At 37.5% G+C, this 26989-nt stretch overlaps 1 protein-coding gene across 1 annotated transcript; it reads right to left on the reverse strand.

Annotated features, from left to right (window-relative positions):
- Positions 1–552: 552 nt before the first annotated feature.
- On the reverse strand, positions 553–26415 carry LOC140166186 (methyltransferase-like protein 27). The gene is made up of 5 exons (XM_072189586.1): positions 26127–26415; positions 11092–11217; positions 6502–6640; positions 4059–4152; positions 553–3193 (listed from the first exon to the last, which is right to left on the reverse strand). Exons 1-5 carry the CDS (start codon positions 26265–26267, stop codon positions 3010–3012), a joined length of 684 nt encoding a protein of 227 aa, XP_072045687.1. The 5' UTR covers positions 26268–26415; the 3' UTR covers positions 553–3009.
- Positions 26416–26989: the final 574 nt, after the last annotated feature.

A 26989-nucleotide genomic window follows, 5' to 3' on the forward strand; every position in this document is an offset into this window, starting at 1 on the left:
ATGTCCGATTTCATTGTACAGCGGCGTTGTGGAGCAAACTAGTGTCTCCTTTTGACATGACACGTCACATTTGTTTATTTTGAACAATTTATAACATTTCTTTATATTTCATTTTTTTTGACAGCTGCCTTTTTTCCCAAGTTTCGTAAGGGGCTGTGCAATAATTATGAGCCCTGGTGGGAGGGTAAAATTGGGTGGGGGGAGTAAAACGCTCTAAAAAGGCTACGAAAAATAGTACAGACACGCTAAAATATGCAAATTTTCCTGCTCGCTGCGCTCGCAACATGCACTTAGACCATTTAAGGTTTGCAAATTGGGATCCTAAAAATTTGGCATGTGCAAAGGGCGGGGGCAAATTTTTTTTGGCAGATCAGGGGTGGGCAAGCGATTTTTGGCAGACCGAGATGGGGGAAGCAATTTTTGGCGCGCCATTTGGAAATTTTTATCCCCCGGCTCATAATTATTGCACAGCCCCTAATACACAGTACAACCATTTACTAAGTAATTTGTGATTTATTTATTTTTAGAATTACCAGGGAAGCACACAACGTGTTACAGATATAAAAACGTTTTAATAACATTCATAAAACATTTTTGAAAACGTGATGCAAAACATTCTAACAGAATGGTACTTAACTAATGACAAAATATTTTGCAAAGGTCAGGTCAAATTTAAAGTTGCTCTGATCGGGCTGTAACTTGCAGAAAATGATCCCTGACACTTGGGGAGTATGAAGCCATAAAGGTCATCCGTGGTCAAAGGTCATGACCAATTTAAAGTTGATCCCAATAGACTGTAACTTGCGGATAATGATCCCCGACACTTGATGAGTATGAACCGTAAAGTTCATTCGAGGTCAAAGGTCAGGTCAAATTTAAAGTTACTCCGACCGGGCTATAACTTGCGAGAAATGATCCGTGACCTTTGGGGAGTATTAAACTGCAAAGGTCATCCAAGGTAAAGGTCAGGTAAAATTCAAAGTTGCTCCGTATAGACTTTAACTTGGAACACCAACACGCCCGGTTAAGTTGGTCTATCACCACTATTTGGGTCTAGTATATTCTTATAGTATATATAATATATATAATATTATAGTCAATCAAAAATAGCTGCAATTGTGCTCAATTCAATTCAATAGTAAAGTTAATATCGGTAATATTGTTCGAACTTTGAAAATATAATGTGATATCATTTTAATCAGAACAGAATTATGAATAACATAACCTGAAATTTTCCGTCTAATTTTGAGAAAGTTATAAAAAGGCCAGATTTTCCCGTGTTTACATCCGACTGATAACGACGTTTTGACCTCGTGTGTTCATGCGCACATAATCGTAAACATCACTCAAATGTTCCCGTTTTCATTTCAAATTTGTAGAGATCAAATTCACAAGTTCTAGTAAAACACGATTTTCAACACTTGAATTGTTAATATTGCCCAAGTTTACACAATGTTTATGCAAAGTTGGGACTATAGGCTTGGTAATGAACCCTTGAGCGAACGTTAACGATTGAAGGCTGCGCCCAATGAAACGCGCACTGACGTCACTGCCACATCAGGGTGAAAATGGTGTACATTATTATTTTTATAAGGTTAAATAAGTGGTATTTACAGCACATGATGTATTCTGGGATGCTGTAAAAAAGTCTTCATTGTCTTGGAGTTCTTGTTGCAGTTTAGAATTGCAACCATTTTTTCTGATGATTGGCGTTGGGACGTGAAACTCCAGGATTGTACATTTCACACTAATCTCAAATTAAAGAGAACATCTTTACCAGTCACCATAGGCTATTTAGTTTTTTAGCTAAGTTTAATGCCCACGTGACCCATGGGCGCCGCCATACCAAGACTACCAAATGATCAGTAGATGTGCTACAATACTAAGAGATAGGATTTTTCAGACAAATATCATCAAAATTGCTGAAAATGTATAAGGCAACTTAATTATACATTGGGGGATTCTGTTTTTTTTAAAATGTTTTCAACAACTAAATTTTTAAAGTTTTTACCGACGGAAAAAAAAAGTTATCGACGAAACTCTTACAATAATACTACAAAGTTCCAAAATGACAAATTTGCTAGAAAATTTGGCATCCCGCGTTTCAAATTGAAATACACAGGAAGGCCACCCGCTGTGCCAAAGGTCACTTTCCAAACCGTCCTGTCTAGACGCTGTAATGTCGGCGCCCATTTAGTCACGTGGGCATTAAATTAAGTGCCTTTATTTAAATACCACAAGACGACTGTTTATGCACTTTGTGATTACCTTGACTCTCAAAACCAAGCTTCACTTTGGATGGAAGTTGAAAAACTGGAACCTTATTTATTGTGCATACTGTATACAATAATTAACCACTAACATTAAGACAGTATGTTTATAAGAGATAACTTGATGCTCTCAGCATTAACAGTGGGAGCATATACTGTACTAAAGAGGATCCTTACACTTGGAAAAAATCCCAATTTTAAAACTAAATCATATTTGGGTAACCTGCACATTATGACACGCCATTGAATTACAAGTATTTGATTAGATGGAGGTTCAGTTTTAAAAGTGACAAACTGGCCTATTCAAAAGTCCACAGACTTGACTTGTGGTTTGAGAGTGGTGGATGGCTAATTCATGCGCGCCTTTCTTTTAATTTAAATTTAAAACAAAAGGAAGAAAAGAAAACTGAAACAAAAGAACTGAAAAATTAAAAAAAAAGTGGTGAAAAGTACAGAGAAGAAAAAAGTCGAAATAAAAACTTACTGTTTTAAATAAAGCTTGACTGAAGAAACTGTGTTGTCTCTTTCTTGCGCTTGTTGGGATCTTTCCCCCTTGTATATGTCAGTTTGTCACTTTTAATACTGGATTTTCGTTTAATCAAATGCGTGTAACCTTACTTCTTGAGTCAACTTTGGGGTGTCATAATGTGCTGGATTAGAGAATGCTTCAATTTAAAAAATAAATTTACCCATTACTACAGGATACGTGTGTGAGTATATTGCACATTGTATTGGCTTTTCATGCAACATATACTGTGTAATAGATTGCTTGTTCCTCCTCCCAGTAATTAAGGGTCTCTTGCTCCACCTTCTTCCATTTCCCTGCTGACACGTACTTCTGCATCTCTGAATCTAACTGGCCATTCTTAAACAGCTTCCATTCATGTAGATATTTAAAGCTTACGGAAAATATGATGAAGCCCCTTGAAAATAAAAATAAATAAATTTGATACATTATGTACGGTATTAATAACAAAACGAGTTGTACCATTAAGAAATACAAAGTGTTGGTGGCCTGTCTATAGCCCGGGGGGGCACTCAACACAAATGAACATACGGGTATGCTCCCCGGAAAGACCCCCCTTTTTGGGTTTCGCAGCTCCGGAAGACCCAAAATAAAGCTCCGAAAGACCCTTGATTTTGATAATTTCAGCTCTAAAAGACCCAAAATTGCTCATTCCTCATATTTCTTGTTTTTTCAGGCGATTTTCAACCAAAAAGCCAAGAAAGACCCTTGATTTTGACTTTTCGCAGCTCCCAAAGACCCTATTTTACTTGTTCACAAGTTATTCGGGTCATGGTTAAAATTATAGGCCCTCGGTGATCTCAAAACCATGCTATGCCCCTCGGCTGCGCCTCGGGTCTTAGCATGGTTTTGAGATCACCTTGGGCCTATAATTTTAACCATGCCCCTTATAGCAGTCAATATTTGTATATCATTACATGACATTTTTGTTGTAATAGTACCAACATTCATACGCACGGCTTCACTTACTTTGAATCGAAGTTTGCCAGGCGCCTACTTTAAGGAAAAGGGTCTTTTAAAATATAGCTAAATATATTGCTGTCTATCTTCTTCTAATCATCACCTGAGGACCGCGTCGGCCAACTTGGTTAAAAGAAGAGAGGCCCTTACAAATATGCCAAAAAATCAGATTTAAAAAGTACAAGATCGTACATTATGGCTTTAAATGAAAAGGTTTTTCAAAATATTTTGCAATCTATCTATTCCTAGTCATCACCTAAGCATCGGCTAACTTGATAATAGAAGAGAGGCAAAGTCCCTTACCAGATTTTGTTATCCGGGTGAGCTCTGGAAAGCTAGTTTGGTCCATCTGCCCAGGCATGAAAGTTCCATTGCAAACGACGACGTCATAGGAGTCTACATATAGGTAATATGGAAGAAGGAATGTGAACTACAGATTTCAGTGGTCACAGTAATTTGACCTTTGTTTGAGCTCTGGTGACCTTGAAATGACCGTGACCTCTATCATTTTTTTAAAATCATATCTACATTACAAATACCAATTTTCATTCAAATTGAATAAACTATATAATTTTACCCCTTTTGACCCAAAAACATGCTCCACCTCCCCCTATGTTTAGGCTAAATCTGAAAACAACCCTACTTGCGCTTAACGCTATAGGCCTATATGGCCTTTTTGGCATATTCTGATGATCGCAAAACTTCAGATCTCACACCACCAAATCAGAGTCCCATAGAGATATGTGCTAAATTTGCCTTAAGAAAACGTCATTTTTTTCTTCACAGGAGCGACTCAGTTTTAAGCGACAGCTATGACGGTTGAAATCAGCCCTTGCCTGATCCCTCTGGCTGGGAAAAAATATTGGTTGACCGTCATTATTTTTTACGACTGGCCCTCGAAGTCTACGATGTCCAGGAATTGCCTATTTTACAGGCAAAACCATGCCAGTGTTTCTGTAAAGAAAAGGCTGCTTAAAATTATTAAAAGTTATTCGATCTCTCCCATCTGTGGTACACTTGCAGGAATTAATATTACTAATCATGACCAATCCAAATTTGGCAAAAATTATGCAAATTTCTGCTCATTTTAATGCTTAAATTCAGGGCGAAAGCAAAATTCAGGGCGCACAACCATATAATTCTATTTGGTGGTGTGAAATCTGAATATGCATCAAACAGTGAACTTTAAGGTGTTTTGATTTTCAGTTCTCAACCCTGGTTGATCCTATGACCTTGAACACCAAATCTGTGTTTACCACATAGACATTAGCTAATGTCAATGCTTATGTGCCAGTCGCATCTCCGTACCGCGTAATATGTGGGAAAAGGAACATTTGAAGGCATTTGATTGGATGTACCGGAAATATCCCTTTAAAGACTTTTAACCCCAAATATGTATATTTTCCATAGACCCTGGCTATAAACAATAGTAGTAGTGTCCAAGTATCAATACTGTACCATGTAATCTGTAAGCATGGTAAGAGAAGAAGTATCTTTTCAATAAAATTCGCATTTTTAGGCAAAATTACTCATGCGTGATGTTTGACCCCAAATGGGTCATGACAATTGCAAAATATTGGGTAGCGAAGCTTGTGCATAGTCCGACTATCACTGACATTATTGAAATCCAAGTCTCGTATAAATGCCCATGTGTTAACAGCAGGAATATCACCAAGATCATTGCAGCTGGGAGTCTTGTCAGTAATGGACAAGTTGCCACCACATTTTCATATTGGAATTCAAGTGTATGCTCAGCCCTTTGGCTTATTGGACATTGAGTAGACATACTAGCAGCAGATGTGGACGTACATTTGCAAATACTACGCGAAGCAAGATCACTGGCAGTGGAAGATGACCTTGGTGGCTGCCCGATATCAGACTTTGTTCTCTTTTTTCCTGATGGCTGATCACCTTCTTTTCTTCTCGGCGATAAATGGATGAAGCAATGGCATGTGACGTTTGTTGTTCTTTGCATCACATGGGTTATTACCGGTAATAAGCGACTTATAACCGGTAATAGTGACTTATTACCGGTATTAAGTGACTTAAAAGTCCGACCGTGTGAACACGACTATAGACCTTTTTCGCTCTTTCCCATCATGCACTATTCCAGGGGGGTATGAGTGTCGCAAACTACATCATCTCCCCTGGGGAGTACAGAGTTAAGTTCATTACATTCTGGAATACGGACATTTCGGCTGGTGCCTTCATCACAAAAAAGGAATCCCCGATAATCACGATAATGGCGCCGCGATCACTAATACCTTTCGGGGGCAAAAAACAACATTTTTATGCCTTATGGACATGGTGTAATCAGCAAAAAAAGTTTCCTGCTATTGAAACCTAACTTTGTATACATTTTATAGACCTAATGGTAATAAACTAATGACGGGACACGCCGTGATATTTTGTCGGTGTCCGTTTCACTTTTTTTTCGGAGATGAAAATAAAATGTAAACACAATCTCTTACACAGATGTTCTGTATCGCTCCGTAACTGCATCACTCGTGTATTCAATAATTGCATAATTAGTAACATCGATGGCCTTCACGATAATCCGCATATATGGGATCAGTATGCCCATATTAAGACAAAATAATTGCAGAGGTTGATGAACTACGTCATACCCCCCTGGAATAGTGCATTGTGGGATAGAGGGAAAAAGGTCTATAGTGTCTCAAACTTCTCTCGTTGTTGTAACCGGAAACATTGTATACTCATTACATACATTATATTGAATCTTACCGTCGGCAATCTTGGTATTATGAACACCATCTATTGTGTCGCATATGATGTTTTTGAACAAGCCTTTCCTTTCTGCAACCCTTAACATATCCATAGACATATCCAATCCGTCAATGTTTGTGTAACCCAGCTTTATTATCTGCAATGGTAATGATATATGATATTAAAGGTAGCAGTACGGGGAAATCAGTGTTACAATAATATATACACGTAGAACGATAGTCTCCTGCTGGCTATTGTTGTACAAGGCCCACTCAGTCATTTAATTAGGCTATAGAAGCGATCGAATTCGGTGTTGAAATGAGCAAAATTAATCATTTTCATTTTTTCAGTAAATGTCAGAAAAACCCCACCCTGGTGTTAAACTTAGGCGTGAAATTTAGTCTTCTACTCTAAGATTTTCGATTTTAACAGGCTTCAACTTGGCCCGCGAGCTTTTTTTTTTTTTTATGAACTTTTTAGCTTTTCAGAGTAATATAGTTCGCTCATGAAGGATTTTCCCCAATTATCTAACGCGCATCATTGTGGTCTATATTTCGTAGTTTTGTCAGAATTTACGTTTTGATTTCACCATTCTACACTTCCGATTGATTTTTTTTTCAAAATGAACGCGTAAATATACCCATGGATGAATGATTCTGCAAGCCACAATAAAAATATGGATTATTTCTGCTGGTTGCTTTCGAAATACAAGTACTAAAGGCCAGGTCTATTGCAAAAACAAGTTTATCTCTATTCGAAGAGAATAATTATTACATTACAAGTTGACACTCGTTGCAATTTTTTTATGCGTATTTCTCCTGAAAAAGGAGAAATTGGTGGGTAAAGTTCAGCCTCGTACGTGTTCTTCCCCCGTTTGAAGCGTACGTGTGCTCCCCCGTTTGGCTGATGACGTAAGTAAATGAAGCGGACACTATATCATACTAAATCACCTGTGTATGTCTGCAATCATAAATTGAATACAATACTGGTCTTTTCAAAGATACTAATCTTAGAGGTGCAAGTGATCAGCATGATATGGTTCAATGCAGAGGTAGGCCTACCGCGTGAACGTATCAGTGCAGCGCGGTATATTCAAAAATTGTTTTGGCCTATTGCTATGGTAGTTATTCCGATTATTACGTAACTTCGCCAGCGTATAGCATTGCAATATCCCACAGGGAAATCAGATACATGAGTTTGTGGACTTCTAAGCTCAAATTTGTTCTGCCTCCGCAGGAGGTAGTTTGCTTTGAAATTGACACCTAAAATGCCGCACATTGCGCGGCATGTAGGCCGATTGTACAAATTTATATTCTGACAAGTACTCTAATTTTCGCCCAATATTGAGAGCCCAATATATATCCCCACCTCTCTGCGCCATACATAAATTCGCCTATCGCCATTTCCGAATGTTCAAAAAGGTAATCACGCTTCCTCAGCATGTGCAATAAATTAGCATTAAAATTAATCTTATTCTATAGGGATTCTAGAAACACCTAGCACGTGGCGCCAATGGTGTGGGTGTATGAAGTTAATGAATTATGCATTAGAATATTTTCAAACTCGTATGTTGTAAAATTGAAGACCGAATTAAAAAAGACTAGCTTGCGTATGCCGTCCTGTCAACCAGACCAAAATGCCATACTGCGCAGGTCAGCAACCAATCACGGCGCGCCTTTGTCATGACGTCAGACGCAAACTAGTCTTTTTTAATTCGGTCTTTAATTATAGGTTGTAGCCTCAGCACTCAATGAGCGCCGCTCATCAGCAGCATTATCGTAGAAGACAAGTTGGAAAACCGTTATGCTGTGTGGCAATGGGAATACACATCAAACAAGGTTTAATTTCATGATTACATGAAACCTGATTATCAATGCAAAAACTTTGGCTGGAGAAGTTAAAGCTGACGTTCATGGCGACACTTTGGATGTGATAATTTGACATCATGGATTGTTTTGTGCAAAATTGGAGGTATTTTTGTGCCGCGGCGAGTCAGCAGACCGACTGGCATGCATGCTAGGCTCGACTAGGCCACAATCATGATGCATTTAAACTGCAATGTATGGTATGATACGCCTAGCCGCGCCTATGGCCGGCTTCATTGCTGTTCAAATACATACATGTATTAAATAAAGTATAATTCGGAATAATTCGTTTTAAAGTATTTGCTTCCCCAATTCCCATGCGTGGTTGGTCATGTTGGTGGTTTGTATGTCAGTTTTACATTCTACTGAGTACTGTTGCAATATTTTTGCATGCATACCCATGACCGTTTCAAGACTTTGACTGAGAATTTTGCTTTTGTTTGTTAAGATAAAAATAAAAATAAAATGCAAGAATCATCTTTCCCCACACAATACTTCTTACAAACAAGGTGTTGATATTGGCCCTTTCGATGCAAGACAAAGCACAAATGAAGGAAACAAAACAAAACAATAATGTTTTTGATTTTTTATTCAATTACACATACAAAAGAGTAATGGCCTATGAAAAGACCCCCCTAAATATAATAATATTAATATTATTTTAGTCTTGAATACATTATAATAAACAAGCATAAAAAAAAATCTGATACGAAAATTTGTTACTCTGAAACGTTACAATCGTAATTTTCAGTCAAAAAATCCACGAGAAATGACTCTTGATACAACTTAGGCCTATATTTAAAAAACAGAAACGGCTGCCTGCATCTGGACATCTTCATATCTGAAAGTTTGAAGGTCTTATTTCATACATCAGAATTATCTGCAAGATTGCAAGATGGCTTTACGTGACCGTGGCCCTATTGGCTAATGCACAAATTTAGATTTTCTTTCTATTTAAATAATATGTTAAAGCTTATGCCCTGTAGATTACATTCGGTTCTTGAGTTATGGCATGTCAAAATGGCGCGAAACCAAAACAAAAAATTGGCAACAACTTTCTTTTTATTTTCTATATTTTTGACAAGTCCAGTTGCCAGATGATTTTCTAATTACATGCATGAATTATGCAAAGTAAAGATTTCAGATACAATTAAAAGAGCTATGGTACTGAGGCATGGTACATGGGTAGAACACACACTATACTAAAAGTTACGGTTGCGTTTTGGCAAATTTCAATTTGCATACCGGTACCGTAATTAATTAGGGCCACTTATTAGAAAAGTTGATTAGGGCCCTAATTAATAATGCAAATGGAAATTTGCATGGAAAAACGCGGCATGGGTTTTACCGTATATCTTACTTTGTAGCCGATCTGAACATTTTACTTTGTATAATTCTTGCATAGGCCTATATAATTAGAAAATAAGGCCTACCTGACAACATTGCATAACAAAAATGAAAGAAATTTGTTGCCAACTTCTTGGTGTCGCGCTATTTTGGTAACCGAATATCCGATTAAAATGAAATTTTCAGTCTTGTAATCAGGAGAGAATGGACACACATATTTCAATCAAACAAATATCTATATCCAATAGCGTTACGTTAAAGCTAGCATTATAAGTGTCTCCTTAACTAATAACAAAAGGTGCCCACTGGTATCTTGGAGGCATTGTCTTTTTTAAAGACATTTCTTGTTTTAGCCCAAATGTTTCTCATGATATTGATACACATATGAATTGTAATATCACAATTTACTAATATATAAAAAAGAAGCGGCTGATTTTATCCATATGTTTAAAAACCATTAAATTTGTAATACTTAATTCAGATTTTTTTTTCTGTGAACAAAACGTATACGTTCTGTGCATTGAGAATGTTTATAGTACCTTCTGGCAATGCAGGCACAGTCATTTCATGACGTCAATTTTTTCTAGGCCAAATCTGTCTCGTTCGAAGGAACTCATCGCTTAAGTTGGTTTTTGCGGAATATCAATTTTAAACGTAAAAAAAAAAAAAAAAGAGAGTAATTTTCATTGTCCTCATAATATTACCTTGCCAATGATATGATGTTGTCCGAGCAATATACCTGACCTTTAAGTACTGAGTTGAACATTTCAGCAGTCTGAAATGAAAAAGGGTGAAAATAAAGCGGAAATTATAATACATAGACACACACGATATGCTTTACAGAGGTAGGAAATATATTTTATCAGTAAACTATATTAGTTTGAAACGCTAAAAAATGACTTCCGAAAAAATCAGGCATGAAATTGTGTCTTTTAGTGTAAGATTTTTGATTTTTATAGGCCTTAACTTCGCCCGCGAGCTTTTTTCGGAATTTTTTAGCGTTTCAAACTAATATAGTTCGCTAAAGAAAGATATTTCCCACATAAGGAACATCGTGTGGGTCTATATATTATAGTTTTGTCAGAAAATGCGTTTTGATTTCACCTTTTTTCACTTTCTACTGCCAGAATTGGTCTATATATTATAGTTTTGTCAGAAAATGCGTTTTGATTTCACCTTTTTCACTTTCGACTGCCAGAATGTCCAAGCAGTACTTCATTTAAATATAACCAGCTTTGGGAGGACCCCGTGTTCGATGGAGTGAGCAATGTATCTATGTTGCAACGATAACATGGATAGCAATACCTATTATTAAATTTGAAGCTCTTGGAGCTTGGGACATGGTCCGGGTCCGATTCTACCTTTACTTTACGACAATATCAATCTGTATGCCTACCTCTTCAGCAGTTTGTCCAGTAGCAGCACCACAGTCCAGTATTCTTGCATTGTAGCCAGGCTTCGCCGAATGCAATGCCAATGCAACGTTCTTTCTTCCTTGCTCCCAACCGGGCAGATCTTTAAACTAAAATATGACAACAGAAACAAAAACATCACAGAGTAGATTGATAAAGATGTCACTCCTATCTAGACAACAATTTCCCTAAATACAATACAATTTCCCTTTTTGCTTCTTTTCCTGTTGATGGTATTTCAACTTTGAAATAGCACCAACTTCCTTCAATAACTAATTTATCGATCATGCATATTTGATTTAACACAGATATACAGCCTGTCTCAAAAAAAATTGTGCAAGTAAAAAGCGTCCTCTTTGGCAATTAGAAAATACCGTTGTGACATGATGCTTATATCAACGTCACGGGTGTAGTCTTAGCTCTCAAATGCCGTTTGTTCTGTTCAATTTGCTTGTTCCAATTTTGAGATATGTTTATTTAAACCACGAAAGGGTAAAATCACAATTGTGCCACATTTACTAGGGAAGAGAGCTGTACATGTAAATCAATGATAGCTGATGTTGCTGGTCTAAATGCACTACCCCCTTCGGGGCTCGTGCATTAGACGCATCAACATCAGTGCGCGTGCATTATTTTGTTTAATTTCTCTCCCAACAAGTAATACGCGTTCATTAACCTATAACTGCGCAATATTGGTTTGTCTTTTAACATGTCTTAACAGCATTTACCATGATAAAATCATTGACATGCACATGTATTTAATTTTTACAGCAGAATGTGAAATATCTATTTCTAAGTGGAAAAAGAGAATCATCATTCCTGCATCATGATAAAACAGTAAAAAACATTTTGTATTGTGCAATTGATGCATTCTTTTGATTTCACGAAGGAACTCTTGATAAACGTGATGCTATCACTAACTTACATGTAAAGCCCTCTTTCATAGTAAAAGTGGCACAATTGTGATTTTACCCTTTCGTCTTTAACTAAACATATCTCGAGATTAAAACAAGCAAATTGAACAGAACAAACGGCATTTGAGAGCTAAGACTACGCCCTTGACGTTGATGTAAGCATCATGTCACAACGGTATATTCTAATTGCCAGAGAAGGCGCTTTTCACTTGCACAATTTTTTTGGAGACAGGCTGTAGTATCAAAGTGCTGCTGCAGATAACAAAATTGGGCTGTTCCCAGTTGTTATCCATACACACTCTATGACTGACACAGTGAGCGTGAATTCAAATGGGCTTTACCTGAATGGGTGCACATGAGAAGGGGGGGGTAGATTTCAACTGGAATAGCCCATTCTTCTTTATACATTCGTATCATTTATAATATAATTATTATATTATTATTATTGCCTTTTGTATTTAGAGTTATGGACTTTTTAGTCTTTCTTTTTTTCTTCTTCTTCTTCTTCTTCTTCTTCTTCTTCTTCTTCTTCTTCTTCTTCTTCTTCTTCTTCTTCTTCTTCTTCTTCTTCTTCTTCTTCTTCTTCTTCTTCTTCTTCTTCTTCTTCTTCTTCTTCTTCTTCTTCTTCTTCTTCTTCTTCTTCTTCTTCTTCTTCTTCTTCTTGAACACTTGATTATGTAATGACATTAGCATTAACACAATAGCGTATGGACACTGCCTGATTTATGGTTAAAAGTAGTCAAGAAAATCTCTTGCAACTTTGTAGACCGATAACATAGGGTTGATGCTATACTCATTTTAGACCTATACCATTTTTAGTAAAGATAAGGAATCAAGTTGAATATTTTGAGTAGGCTTTATCACCCATTGTTCTTTACATAATAAGAGATAGCAAGAGTTAAATTGACGACAAAGTTTAACAAATGGTACCTGGTTCGATTGGGTAACTACTGATTACTAAAAAACAAATTTCTTTCTTAATGAACCCTTTCTTTTCAAAAAGTCATGTTTTTGTAATCAAAGTAGCACACCATAGAGAGGCTCTGGATTGAATTAGAAATTTGAATTTCGAAAGGTTTGTGTAATTTTACCATGAGACTTACATGTGTTATAGAAATTCAGTCACACTGCTGCTGTTCCGCAAACCTTGTGGAAGTCATTTTTAGCGTTTTTTGATGAAATTTTCTCTTTATCATACATTTTTGGTACATTTAATCATGCATACCATCAACGCATGCGCATATTTCTATTCTTATTGCAACAATTTCTATTGTCCAGACTATGATCTCTTATACCATACCAATAATTATATTTGTTTTTGTTTCATTTTGAAACAGTGTATGTGTATAGTTTTGATTTTGGTCACGAAAATAAAAAGGAACTCTAAATGTCATGGGATGCCTATAACATGGGTGAATCTCACCTTTTTCAGAACAACACACTTGCATGTCAATATTGAAATTAATGAATATTAGTGCAATAACTCCTGAGACCTGGTTTGAAAGCAATATATTCTATGATGTCATGAACTTTTAGGAATTTTGTAAGTAAGTTTAATCCACTAGTAAAATAAAGCATTACCTATAGTGGAAACAAGAGCAGAGTATTATAAGTATACCTTCATTATGTGTTCTGCTCTGTGTGTCATGTGTGTGGTGTGTGAGCCTGTAAGCGCCTTCAATCGAGCCCAATCTTAAGTTTACATAACACACCTTCAACCGAGGAAACACTCCAACCGTCGACGTCCACGGGGTGCAGTATGATGAAATAACGTAAAAAGGCTATTTAGAGTATGATCATATTGCGACCTCTCTTGTAGGTATAGGATATGTCCCCGATTGTATAGTACCATGTCACAGTATGCCCACGGTAAGACGACTCACTGCTGAAACTTGGTGTCCTCGGTCGGCGGTTACACAAATTCAGTCCTCGTATGGAGGCGCTTACCCGCAGGGTGTGTGTGGTGGTGGTGGGGGGGGGGTGTAGGGGGGTACAAAAAGTTAAGGGTGTATACAAAAGGGGGCCAAAAAGGTTTTTGAGTCCATAAAGAGGGGTGTTCTAAATGTTTAATATACAGACAGAGGGGGTCAAAAAGTTATAACATACCGAAATCAAAATTTTCCAGCCCCCACCAAAGTATTTATGAACGTCCCCTAACAAAATACATATGGCATATACCACTTTTGAGGGGTCCAATGGCAAATTACAGCAGTGCGTGCGTTCATGGGCCATTTGCTATGGTAAACTTCCAATTTTTGTGTGTTTATAAATGTTCATTCCTCCTACATTTTCATTATGTAATTGTTTTTTCCTCAATTTTCATGTGTACTAAAGATAGGTCTTCCATAACAAACTCGCATGATTTTTGAGGGAAATGAAATAGATTACAAAAGTGTGAAGAATTAAAAAAAATGCATTGGTTTGAAAATTGATGAAGTGCTTTGGTGTCCCCAACAAATATTTACATTGTGAAACTTCTAATGATTTTTAAAAATATTTAACAAATGTATATATTTCCATATTAAAGTTCTGCCATTGAGAAAATGCACAAAATGAGATTGATGTCCCCTTTACGTTGTTCACACGGGAAATAAAAATTTTCTTAGAATAAAATTCAGTTGAAACAACTGGTTCATGATTTATTTTGGTATCTAGATGAGAATGTGGCATGGTCACATGAAATGAAAATAAAATTGACTTAAAACTGCTTTGCCCGTGAAACCTAAAATCATTGAAATTCACAATCTCTTGCACATACGTATGTAGTTATTTTTTGTGTTCAAAGTTTCAAAATGGTAAGAACTTGAAGATAAGCATCTAAATTGATCACACATCTCTAATAAATTACTGAGTTTGGCGAATTGGTAAGGCTAAAAACATCTACAGTTTACATTATTTTGGAAAACGGATTTTTGCGTTGAGTAGAGTAAGGTTGTCCGCACCCCAATAAAACGTCCAATGTTATTTTGTGTCAAATGATGTTTTATTAAAATTAAAATTAGTTTAAAAAGCACTGAAAGCTCCCCTGCGAGCTAAAACTTTTCTGTCCTGTCATCGGTGTGAAGATAATATGCCTGTAGTCTCAACTATTACATGACACAGTAGAAACTCAATTAACATCTATTGTTTATTCAACTAATTTGTCAACATTGGCATGTATTCTGTGTTCAACAGTGTCTGTTTTTAGTGTTTGTTTATTGAATTAGTGTGTAAGTGAAGCTTTTGAGTTGAAAGACAAGTGTCAGGGTTGCCAAACCTGTGGTAAATGGGTGACTTTTGAACAATTTCCCTGAACAGATCATGGTTAAGAAAAAATAGGATGACTTTTTAGCAATGCAGGTGCAAGTCTGGTAAGGATAAGTATTTGGATGTCTTGAAGGCCTACATTTATTCATAGGCCTTCAAACACATGTGTTTGAAGGCCTATGATTTATTTAACTAAGGGACTGGGTCCGAGAGGGTTTGTCTCATACAGGAGCAGCTGACAGGTTATTTGTGTCAGGTGCTGATTGTTCTGAGACTGCACTTCAAATTGTGCTGCATCAAGTGAAATTGCACCACAACTTTGAAAATGGGGTGCACCTCCCAAGGTAACAAAATTAACTCAAACATTGAAATTGCATCTAACCTTCTCAATTGTAATTCTAAATGACAATATCCTCTCACCTCACTAATCACATTAAATAGAACATTAAATAAAAATTATATAAAATATCAGTACCGCAAAAGACAGTGACCGCGAAAGACGGTGACCGCGAAAGACGGGTGACTGCTAGTAAAAATAGTTTAAACAGTAAAGACAATTTATGAATTTAGGCCCCAAAAGACCCACAAAAATGCATGTCACAAATTGGACCCCTCAAAAATGGAATACGAGTATACCATGTGTGAGCTCAATCGCACTGCATCGCGTGCATAGCGCCCTGCCGTTCTGCAATGTACGGAAGCACTGAAGGGACATGTCATGTTGTCATGATGACATGATGATGACATAAATGATGATATAATTGACGACATGATATCCATGACTTTCATTTTACCCGAGGCATTTTACAGTTTTTCATTGTCAATAAAATACAAAGTTTTCATTACCAGGGGTTGACAACCTTTTTCACTCACTGGGCTAGAAATGGAAATACTACATGAGCTTTTATAAAACGATTAAATTTTCTACCCTGCATTTGTCTAGGCCTATATACGTTAATTTGCTAAAATTTGCAACTTGATTGATCTATTGTTATGTAGTTATATTATATCCCTGTCCCAAAATCTATTACAGCCTGTCTCAAAAAAAGTTGTGCAAGTGAAAAGCGCCCTCTTTGGCAATTAGAAAATACCGTTGTCAGCGTCAAGGATGCAGTCTTAGCTCTCAAATGCCGTTTGTTCTGTTCAATTTGCTTGTTTTAATCTCGAGTTAATATGTTTAGTTAACAACGAAAGGGTATCACAATTGTGCCACTTTTACTAGGGAAGAGGGCTGTACATGTAAATCAATGATAGCATCAAGTTTATCAAGAGTTCCTTCGTGAAATCAAAAGAATACAACAATTACACAACAATACAAAATTGTTTTTACTATTTTCTATCATGATACATGTATAATGATTCTCTTTTCCACTTAAAACAGATTAAAAGATAAATATTTCACATTCTGCTGTAATTTTATCATGGTAAATACTGTTCTCTTTGTCACTAAAGACAAGTTAAAAGACACAAATATTGCACACTTAGGTTAATGAACGCGTATTACTTGTTGGGAGAGAAATTAGACAAAATAATGCACATACGCTGATGTTGATGCGTCTTATGCACGAGCAAAGATTTTTGGCAGGCCAAAAAGGGGGGGGGGGCAAGCATTTTTTGGCAGGACGAAAGGGGGTGGGGTCAATCGAATTTTTGTCAGGTCGAAAAGGGGGGCAAGTGATTTTTGGCACAGATATTTTGGGCACCGTTTCTATATTACACCCTAAAAAAGTATAGGAAAACAATAGGAACACGTTATTATGCAAAATTTCCTGCTCGCTGCGCTCGCATTTATATGATATATAATTAAAGGTTTTAAATTCGGGTTCCCCAAAATCTTAAGTGTGTAAAGGGTGGGGGGGGGGGTTGGCACGTCAAAAGGGGAGGGGGCAAATGTTTTTTGGCACGGCCAAACGGGGGGGGCAAGCGATTTTGGCAGACCACTTTGAGAATTCACCACCCCCGGGGGTACACATAATTATTGCACAACCCCTAACTGCATAAATAGTGGAAGAGAAAGACATTCCAACCTTTTTCAATCGTAACAAAACGATTATGTCTACCTGTATGACCTTAAGGGTACACGAGGTATTGTTGGTCGAAGCATTTTCATTATCAAAATCAATATATTAGGGGCTATGCAATAATTATGAGCCCCCGGGGCGTAAAATTTCCAAACGGCTCGCCAAAAATCGCTACCCCCTCTCGGCCCGCCAAAAATCGCTTGCTCCCCCTCTCGGCCCGCCAAGGATTCTTTGCCCTCCCCCCTTGCACATGCCATGATGCCAAATTTTTGGGATCCCAATTTACAAACCTTAAATGGTCTAGACATGTTGCGAGCGCATCGAGCAGGAAAATTTGCATATTTAAGCGTTTCCGAACTGTTTTCCTAAGCCTTTTCAGAGCGTTTTATTTATTAAAGGCGCCCCATGAATGTGTGCCAAAAATCGCTTGCCTCCCCCGGCTTGACAAAAATTGCTTGCCCCCCCTTTTGGCTCGCCCCCCAATTTTATCCTCCCCCAGGGCTCATAACTATTGCACAGCCCCTTAGGGGTGGTGCAATAATTATGTGTAGGCCTACCCCCAGGGGTGGTGAATTATAGGGGGTAAAGATTTTTGGCATGCCAAAAGGGAGGCATGCATTTTTGGCAGGTCGAAGGGGGGGGTCAAGCGATTTTTGGCAGGTTGAAAGGGGGGCAAGCGATTTTTGGCACTGATATTTCTATATTACGTTCTAAAAAGGTGTAGGAAAACGTAAGGAGTACGTTCAAATATGCAAAATTTCCTGCTCGCATTATATGATAAGACAATTCGGGTTCCCCAAAATCTTGCATGTGTAAGGGGGGGGGGCAAAGGCTTTTGGCACGTCAAAGTGGGGGGCAGAGATTTTTTGGCACGGCCAAAGGGGGGGGGCGATTTTGGCAGACCATTTTGAAAATTCACGACCCCTTATTGAAAAATAACACTTTGTGTTTTGCACAAGATACTTTGAAAACTTGCTTGATTTATTGTTGTTAATGAGTTATGTATACGTTTTACAAAAGTGTTGTTGTTTCAGCCATCTTTACAACATAACTCAAGGACCACAAGGCCTACAAAAGTGATATTTGAATTCTTCTACACACTCGATATGAAATGATCAATGCAAGTTTTGCCAAAGCTCATCACCATTCGGCATCCGCATGATATGATGCCCTCAGACATGTCAGAGAGACCGACCCAAAAAAATTGGAAATCTTGGGTCAGGTTTGTTTTTTGGTGTGTTTTTTTCTATCACTTTTTTAGAAGAAACGTTAAATTTGGACAGTAGGCCTGTCAAGGACATTAATTTTTATATTTGTTATTCACTCATTTTATTTATTAAATGCATAATTGATTAAAAACAAGAAGTATTTCCATTTAAATTCAGTCCAAAACGCACAATTTTTGATCAAGTATTAAAATGTATGAAAAATGGAGGAACAGCCTAAGCAACAACAAAAAAAGGATCGACCTACCGACCCTCAAAATTTTTGTCTTGGAAGGGCAACCAAACAATTTTTTTTTTTTTGCCTTGTGTGTCTAAAATCGCTTGCCCCCCCAGGCTGGCAAACAAATTCTTGCACCGCCTCTCCCCCATTTTACCCTTACTCAGGGCTCATAATAATTGCACAGTCCCTTATTAGTGCTATATCTCATGAACCCATGCAGTATCCATGGAAACCTTTGAAAAAATTACTCATGTATTATTATAGATCCGCCGTGACACACCGTGAGGTTTGCAGGTTTGCATAGACCATTGTCCTATTCAGCAGAGTATTTTTTTAAAATCTTCACGCTTCATTTAGTATTTTGGCATTGAACTATGTGTTACATTAAAGGCCCATTCAGTGATTTTTTTACTCGGACGATCTTAAAAATCATCAAAATTCAGATTTTGGTATCTTTGTCATTGTCATACATAGCCTGCTAGTGGTTTAGCCGAAAGCTGTGTATTTAAGACAAAATAAGGAATTTAGCACTCGGCGAGTGGCATGATAGAGCCGGCAACTTGTGAAACCGCCCGGCCGTATGGCATTTTCCATAATTATACGCGATTAGTTTTGTCGGGTTCATTATCGAACCCCAACGGTTTTAGCTTATATTTATATTATTTATTAACAAAGACCTATTTGTTTGTGATATTTCATGCGTTTTAAAATCTCAAAATAATCCCATTCAATTACACGGTTGACGATGGAAATTTACTGAATTTAGAGAATGCACGTCATTCACCACCTGGAATTTAGCACATGATTCTGTAAATTATAGGCCCTACTGACAGTATATTAATTATCTGCATGTATTTGAATCCAGGGGGGCACTCAACTTTAGAAGTGACGGGTATCATGTGCCTATACCGGCGTCGTGAAGTAGGGGCCTATCGGGTATAAAGCGTTATTTTAAAAAAGGGGTTCATCGGGTACAAACAAAATCAAAAAGGGGGTCATCGGGTAGAACATTTTGAAAAAATGGAGCAAAATTTTTAAAGTTTCGGCATAATTTTGAAAAAATGGAGCAAAATTTGAAAGTTTCGGCATTATTTTGTTGCATTTTGATGATGCTATTCTAGAAAATCTTGAAAAAACGGGGGTCATTGGGTAGCCGCAACCAGAAAAGGGGGTCATTGGGGCCGCAACTAGAAAAAAAAAAAGGGAGTCATCGGGTATGACTTAAAAAAAAGGGGGTCATCGGGTATAGTCGACTTCAAAAGAGGGAGTCTATTGACAGACACATACCGTCACTTCCAAATTTGAGTGCCCCCCGGATTTGAATGGGGCTTCAACTTCATCAATAGGCTACTACTGTTTTCTTCGTTTTTTGCCAAATTTTTTTCATTTCAAAAATACCAAATGACAATTTGAATGACTTATCCTTCACTTTTAAGAGGCAGTCGCCCTCGTTCAGCTTAAAAAATTCTTAAAATTTCAGCCTCTCTGAGCCTTACCATGCTTACTTGCAAATGATTTGGAAGTGCATAACATCGTGCGCCATCATTATCCCAACCTGCATTTTGCATTTTTTTGAAGTACCAAATGGTTACATTACAAAAACCAAGAAAAAAGGTTGGGCTCTTGATGGCGCACAAAATCAGCAAATCCAATGATTTGATGAAAAGCGCCCTCGTGCAAACTTCAAAGCATCATATTCAGCTGCGCCATCAAGATCCCAAGTCCGAACAAGTTGGAAATTAAAGACCTAAATGGTAAGTTTCATTTTTCAGCAAAAAGTTTTTGGGATTTCGATGGCGCACGTAGTTAACAGAGGTCAAAGGTCAAAATTTCCTATTTTCGCACATTTTTATAGGCCTGTGTTATTGCGCGCCAGCGTCACCCAACTCTCCGAATAGCATTTCATCAAAGAAGGGGTAATTCTCTGCAAGTACTGAACAAATTAGCTTGGGATCTCTTGATCTTCATATTTTTCTGATTTTTTTAAAATGGACTTAGCCTCATTGTGGAGGTCGATTTGCCCTCTTTTCCCCTCAAATAATGACGCCTAGCACAATGTGGGCTCTTTACTGCATCACAAAAAGATGCGCCAACAAGATCCCTTTTTTTTTCATCGTCTAGCTTCTTTGGGAAAAAGTAACAGCTACTTGGGATCAAGTGGGCGCACTAATATAAAAGAGGTCAAAGGTCAAGCTTTGTGCCGAAGTGACACATATTTGCCTATGTGCAGCACAAAAGTGGAACTTTGAAGGGGCTTATGTATAACTGATTGCAAGTAAAAAAAAGTGGGATCATGTGGGCGCACTAATTCAATAGAGGTCAAAGTTCATACTTTGTGCCGAATTGGCATTATTTTGCCTATGCAGCACAAAAGTGGAACTTTGACCGGCAATAAAAATGTGCGCCAACAAGATCCCATCTTACATTTTGGATGATTGGATAAAGGGGCTTATGTATAACTGTTAACAAGTAAAAAAAAAAAAGTGGGATCATGTGGGCGCACTAATTCAATAGAGGTCAAAGTTCATACTTTGTGCTGAATTCAAATTTTGCCTACGCGCAGCACAAAAGTGGCACTTTGACTAGCAATAAAAATGTGCGCCAACAAGATCCCAACTTACTTTTTGGATGTTTAGCTAGATGGGTTTATGTATAACTGAAAGCAAGCAAAAAAAAAGTGGGATCCTGTGGGCGCACTAATTCAATAGATGTCAAAGTTCATACTCTGCTGAATATTATTGACATATTTTCCCTATGTGCAACACGAAAGTGGAACTGTGACCGGCAATAAAAATGTGCGCCAACAAGATCCCATCTTACTTTTTGGATGATTAGCTAGAGGGGCTTATGACTGTATAACTGATAGCAAGTTAAGTGGGATCATTTGAGGGCACTAATTCAACAGAGGTCAAAGTTCATACTGTGCTGAATAACATATTTTGCCTATGTGCAGCACAAAAGTGGAAGTTTGACCAGCAATAAAAATGTGCGCCAACAAGAACCAATCTTACTTTTTAGATGATTAGCTAGAGAGGCCTAAGTAAAACTAATAGCAAGTAACAAAAAAGTGGGATCATGTGGGCGCACTAAATCAATAGAGGTCAAAGTTCATACTTTGTGCCAAATTCATATTTTGCCCATATGCAGCACAAAGTATGAACTTTGACTTCTATTGGATTAGTGCACCCACATGATCCCCTTTTTTACTTCTATTGGATTAGTGCACCCACATGATCCCACTTTTTTTACTTGTTATCAGTTATATATAAGCCTTTCCAGCTAATCATCCAAAAAGTAAGATGTGATCTTGTTGGCGCACATTTTTATTGCCGGTCAAAGTTCCACTTTTGTGCTGCATAGGCAAAATAATACCAATTCGACACAAAGTATGAACTTTGACCTCTATTGAATAAGTGCGCCCACATGATCCCACATTTTTTTTACTTGCAATCAGTTATACATAAGCCCCTTTAGCCAATCATCCAAAAAATAAGATGGGATCATGTTGGCGCACATTTTTATTATGGGTCAAAGTTCCACTTTTGTGCTGCACATAGGCAAATATGCGTCACTTCGGCACAAAGCTTGACCTTTGACCTCTTTTATATTTATTTGTGCGCCCACTTGATCCCAAGTAGCTGTTCCTTTTTCTTGTCTACCATTTGCCAAAGAAGCTAGACGATGAAAAATAAAATAGAGAGTTCCCGTGTTTTGGGTTACCCGCCATCTTGGAGGGAAACCTAAACTCCGTTTACAATTTTCAGAATACCAACACTCGCGCAATAATTAGCAAATGTTATTTTGTAGAATGTAGCACCAATAGGGTCATTGAACAAATCAAAGGAATGAGGAATACGGCGGTTCGAATCACGTTATAAACACTATTGTAGTCCGTTCCGCTTGAAAACACGGGAACTCTCTATTGGGATCTTGTTGGCGCATCTTTTTGTGATGCAGTATAAAGCCCACATTGTGCTACGCATCATTATTAAGGGGAATTAATTGTTTGATGGGATCATTTATTAGTTTTTCAAACAAAACATCATGTACAACCAAAATTTAGGCTTAAACAGCTAAAAGTGATATCATGCTAATGTATACAGATACTTTTGAGTCATTCTCAACTTTAATTTCCCCTCTTTTAAAATTTATGCACTTTTATAGCATTTTTAAAGCTTTTTCGGATATAAAATGTATCTAGTAATGACAAAATTGGTGGCGCTATTTAGTTACTGGAAATTACTCTTTCAAGCTTTTAATACAAATAACTCCTTTTATTGTTTGATAAAATATGTTTATAAAATTTCCTTGTTGCTTGTTTCACCTATCCAGGTGTTTTAATGGCAGTATTAATCACCTACCCCTTGCAAATAAAGAAATATGATTTAGGATAAATAGCGCCATCTATAGTTTGCATTTAGTTAATAATGAAGCCAATTCTATATACATCAAACAATGAAGAGGGCAATTATTGACCTACACATGCACAATGAGGCTAAGTCCATTTTCAAAAAATCAGAAAAATATGAAGATCAAGAGATCCCAAGCTAATTTTTCAGTACTTGCAGAGAATTTTCTCTTCTTTGATGAAATGCTATTCGGAGAGTCGGGTGACGTTGGCGCGCAATAATACAGGCATTTAAAAATGTGCGAAAATAGGAAATTTTGACCTTTGACCTCTGTTAACTATGTGCGCCATCGAAATCCCAAAAACTTTTTGCTGAAAAATGCAACTTACCATTGAGGTCTTTAATTTCAAACTTGTTCGGACTTGGGATCTTGATGGCGCAGCCCGTTATGGTGCTTTGAAGTTTGCACGATTTTGTGCGCCATCAAGATCCCAACTTTTGTCTTGGTTTTTGTAATGTAACCATTTGGTACAAAAAATGCAAAATGCAGGTTGGGATAATGATGGCGCACGATGTTACGCACCTCCAAAGTTTACCATTTGCAAGTAAGGCTCATAGAGGCTGAAATTACAAGAATTATTTTAAGCTGAACGAGGGCGCTGTGCACGCCCATATTTTACATGTGCGTTGTTGATGTTAATATGTACCAAAATTATTTTTAAGAGAAAATTCTATTTTTTTTTTTTGTATCACAACCCCCCTTATTCATGTACATAATTAGGGAGACTGGCTTTTAAGCAAACACTTGCGCTGGGATCACTGAATGGGTCAAGGCCCAATGCAGTGATCCCAGCATAAGTGTTAAAAAGGATTACAATTGTTCATAAATTGCTTAAGGGGGTACTACACCCCTGACCAATTTTGTGCCTATTTTTGCATTTTTCTCAAAAATTATAGCGCATAGGTGACAAGTAAGATATGTATATTATAGGGGCAAGGACTACAACTACTGCACTGAAAATTCAGCAACTCAAGGCAAGTAGTTATTGATTTATTGATCAAATATTGGTTTCCCTCATTTTTGACTGTAACTCCACAACTGTTGTCTGTGCTGAAATAAAATTTCCAGTGCAGTAGTTGTAGTCCTTGCCCTATAATATAGGGCCTACATATCTTATTTGTCACCAATGAGCTATAATTTTTGAGAAAAATGCAAAAATAGGCACAAAATTGGGCAGGGGTGTAGTACCCCCCTTAAAAGTCAAAGATAAGTCATTCAAATTGTCATTTGGTATTTTTGAAATGAAAAATTGGCAAAAATCGACGAAAACAGCAGTATTGGTGAAGTTGAAGCCGTCCGGTCCGTTACGATCGTCCGGACGAGCAAATCACTGAATGGGTCTTTAAGTTGCAACGTCGACATTTTATCATGTTTATGAAAAGAAAGTGGTTTAAAGACTCTATTATCTTCTTATGTCCAACCTTTCCAGAGGCAGAGCGCACATCAGACACACAACCAGAATACGAAGAATGTCTTTTTTTTGTATAGTCTATACTACAAATTCTATGGCAAATTATTAAAAATTAATATTAACAACCTTCAAAGTACAAAAATTAAACTTATGTTAGGAAGCACACAAGATATATAAGGAGTGGTGCAATAATTACGTGTACCCCTGGGGTGGTGAATTCTCAAAATGGTCTGACAAAAATCGCTTGCCCCCCCCTTTGGCCGTGCCAAAAATCTTTGCCCCCCCTCTTTCGACGTGCCAAAAACCTTTGGCCCCCCTTTCGATGTGCCAAAAGATCTTCCCCCCCCCCTTACACATGCAAGATTTTTGGGAACCTGAATTTAAAATCTTCAATTATCTTATCATATATTTGCAAGCGCAGCGAGCAGTTTTGCATATTTGAACGTGTTTCTAACGTTTTCCTACACCGTTTTAGGGCGTAATATAGAAACGGTACCCAAACTATCTGTGCCAAAAATCGCTTGCCCCCCTTTCGACCTGCCAAAAATCGCTTGACCTCCTCCCCTTTCGACCTGCCAATAAATGCTTGCCCCCCCCCCTTTGGGCCTGCCAAAAAACCTTTGCCCCCCCCCCCTATAATTCACCACCCCGGGGGTACACATAATCATTGCACCACCCCTAAATATTGAGAATTTGCCACAATTTCTCTGAGGGTGAAATTTGCAATTTGTAAAAACACTTTGTTTTGCATATTTTTGGTCCCATATGAATATTGACCTGGATCTTATGATAAGTGTCACCCCCGTGGGGAAATATTTCTATTGTATTCTTTACTTTCTTCTCTTTCATTTGACACCACTGGGGGAGGGGGGGGGGTCATACCCTTGTGGTATTTCAAGATATGTCCATTTCAGACCAAAAGGTATTATACTATAGTAGGCAGTAAGTAAGTTAGTAAGCAAGTAACATTCACTATTATAAGCTGATACCATTTCATGGTTCAGCAAAAAAAAAGAACTGCAACAATTTTTCATAGGCCTACAAATTCAATAACATAATCAAATAATCAATAGGTCCCACGAGAAAATTACGAAAAATATCAAATGAGCATTGACCAGTACATAGGCCCCATACACACACCCCCAATCACACAAGATATACACCCTTCACGCACACCCCCCAAACACAACCCTGGGGCACCAATCATGATTGGATGCGCACCGGGTCTGATGGGGGGGACACAACCCATTTTTCGGCAATTTTCCTATGAGATTTTCTAAATTTTGCAATCGGGGGGGGGGGGGGGGTACGTTCCACGCCACGCGGCGATTATTGAATACAGGCGTTATAGTGTGGTGGGAATTTTTTCGACTTCCAAACCAATGGTCGCAATGATTGAGAACTCGAGTCATTCTTGGTTGTTTTTCCCTTTTCGCCTTTTTGCCTTTCCACTACTTTCTTTGCCCTTTTTCTGTTTCCTTCTTTGCTGGAAAGTCAGAAAGTCACTCCTACGTGTTAAAGTTTACATAAAACTGTTTAAATTATTAGCACATGAAAACATAAATCCTTACTGTATCATATGTATCCGCTACGTTCGCGTAGTGCAGTAGCATGCCATTTTTGTCCCCAGCTTCTCCACAGGCATTCATGTTTTGTCGCTGAGCCCGCTGAATTTGATCCAATTTTTCAATGTTAGATTCATTTTCGGCCATTCTTCCCCTTTTCTAGTGCTCTTCTTGTTGTGTGAATTAAACGTCTTGTAGACCTACGTATACTTTTTTTTAATTTACACTAATAGTATAAATAATATCAACGAGTGTACATGTACATGTAAATGATGTAATCATAGTATGTTTAACGCTGTGAAGTCCCCTACTCTGTTCCGGAAAAATTAAAGGCCCATTCAGTGATTTGTTCATCCGGCCGATCGTAAAAATCATCAAAATTCATATTTTGGTACCTTTGTCATTGTCATAAATGTATTAACATAGCTTGCAAGACAAAAATAAGGAATTGACATGAATTTGTAATTTATATACTGACAGTATATAAATTAGCTGCATGTAGGCCTATTGTATTTGAATGGGGCTTCAACTTCGTCAATATTGCTCTTTTCTTTTTTTTTTTTTTTTTTTCTTTTTTTTTTTTGTGCCAAATTGTTCATTTCAAAAATACGAAATGACAATTTGGGTGACTTATCCTTCACTTTTAAGCAATTTATAAACATTTTTCTTTACACTTGCGCTGGGATCACTGAATGGGCCTTTTAGACGAAGTTGAAGCCCATTCAATTACATGTAGCTTTTTCTTAAGGTTAAATACAATTGATTTTCAAGGCTTGATTCCAGAGGGGCGTAAGTTAAGAATAGAAACAGCCATGCAGAAAAGAATGAACTCACGCGTACAATAGTGTATGAATCTAAACTAAGGGCAC

Source organism: Amphiura filiformis, chromosome 12 (assembly GCF_039555335.1).
Source record: "Amphiura filiformis chromosome 12, Afil_fr2py, whole genome shotgun sequence".
NCBI lineage: Eukaryota > Metazoa > Echinodermata > Ophiuroidea > Amphilepidida > Amphiuridae > Amphiura > Amphiura filiformis.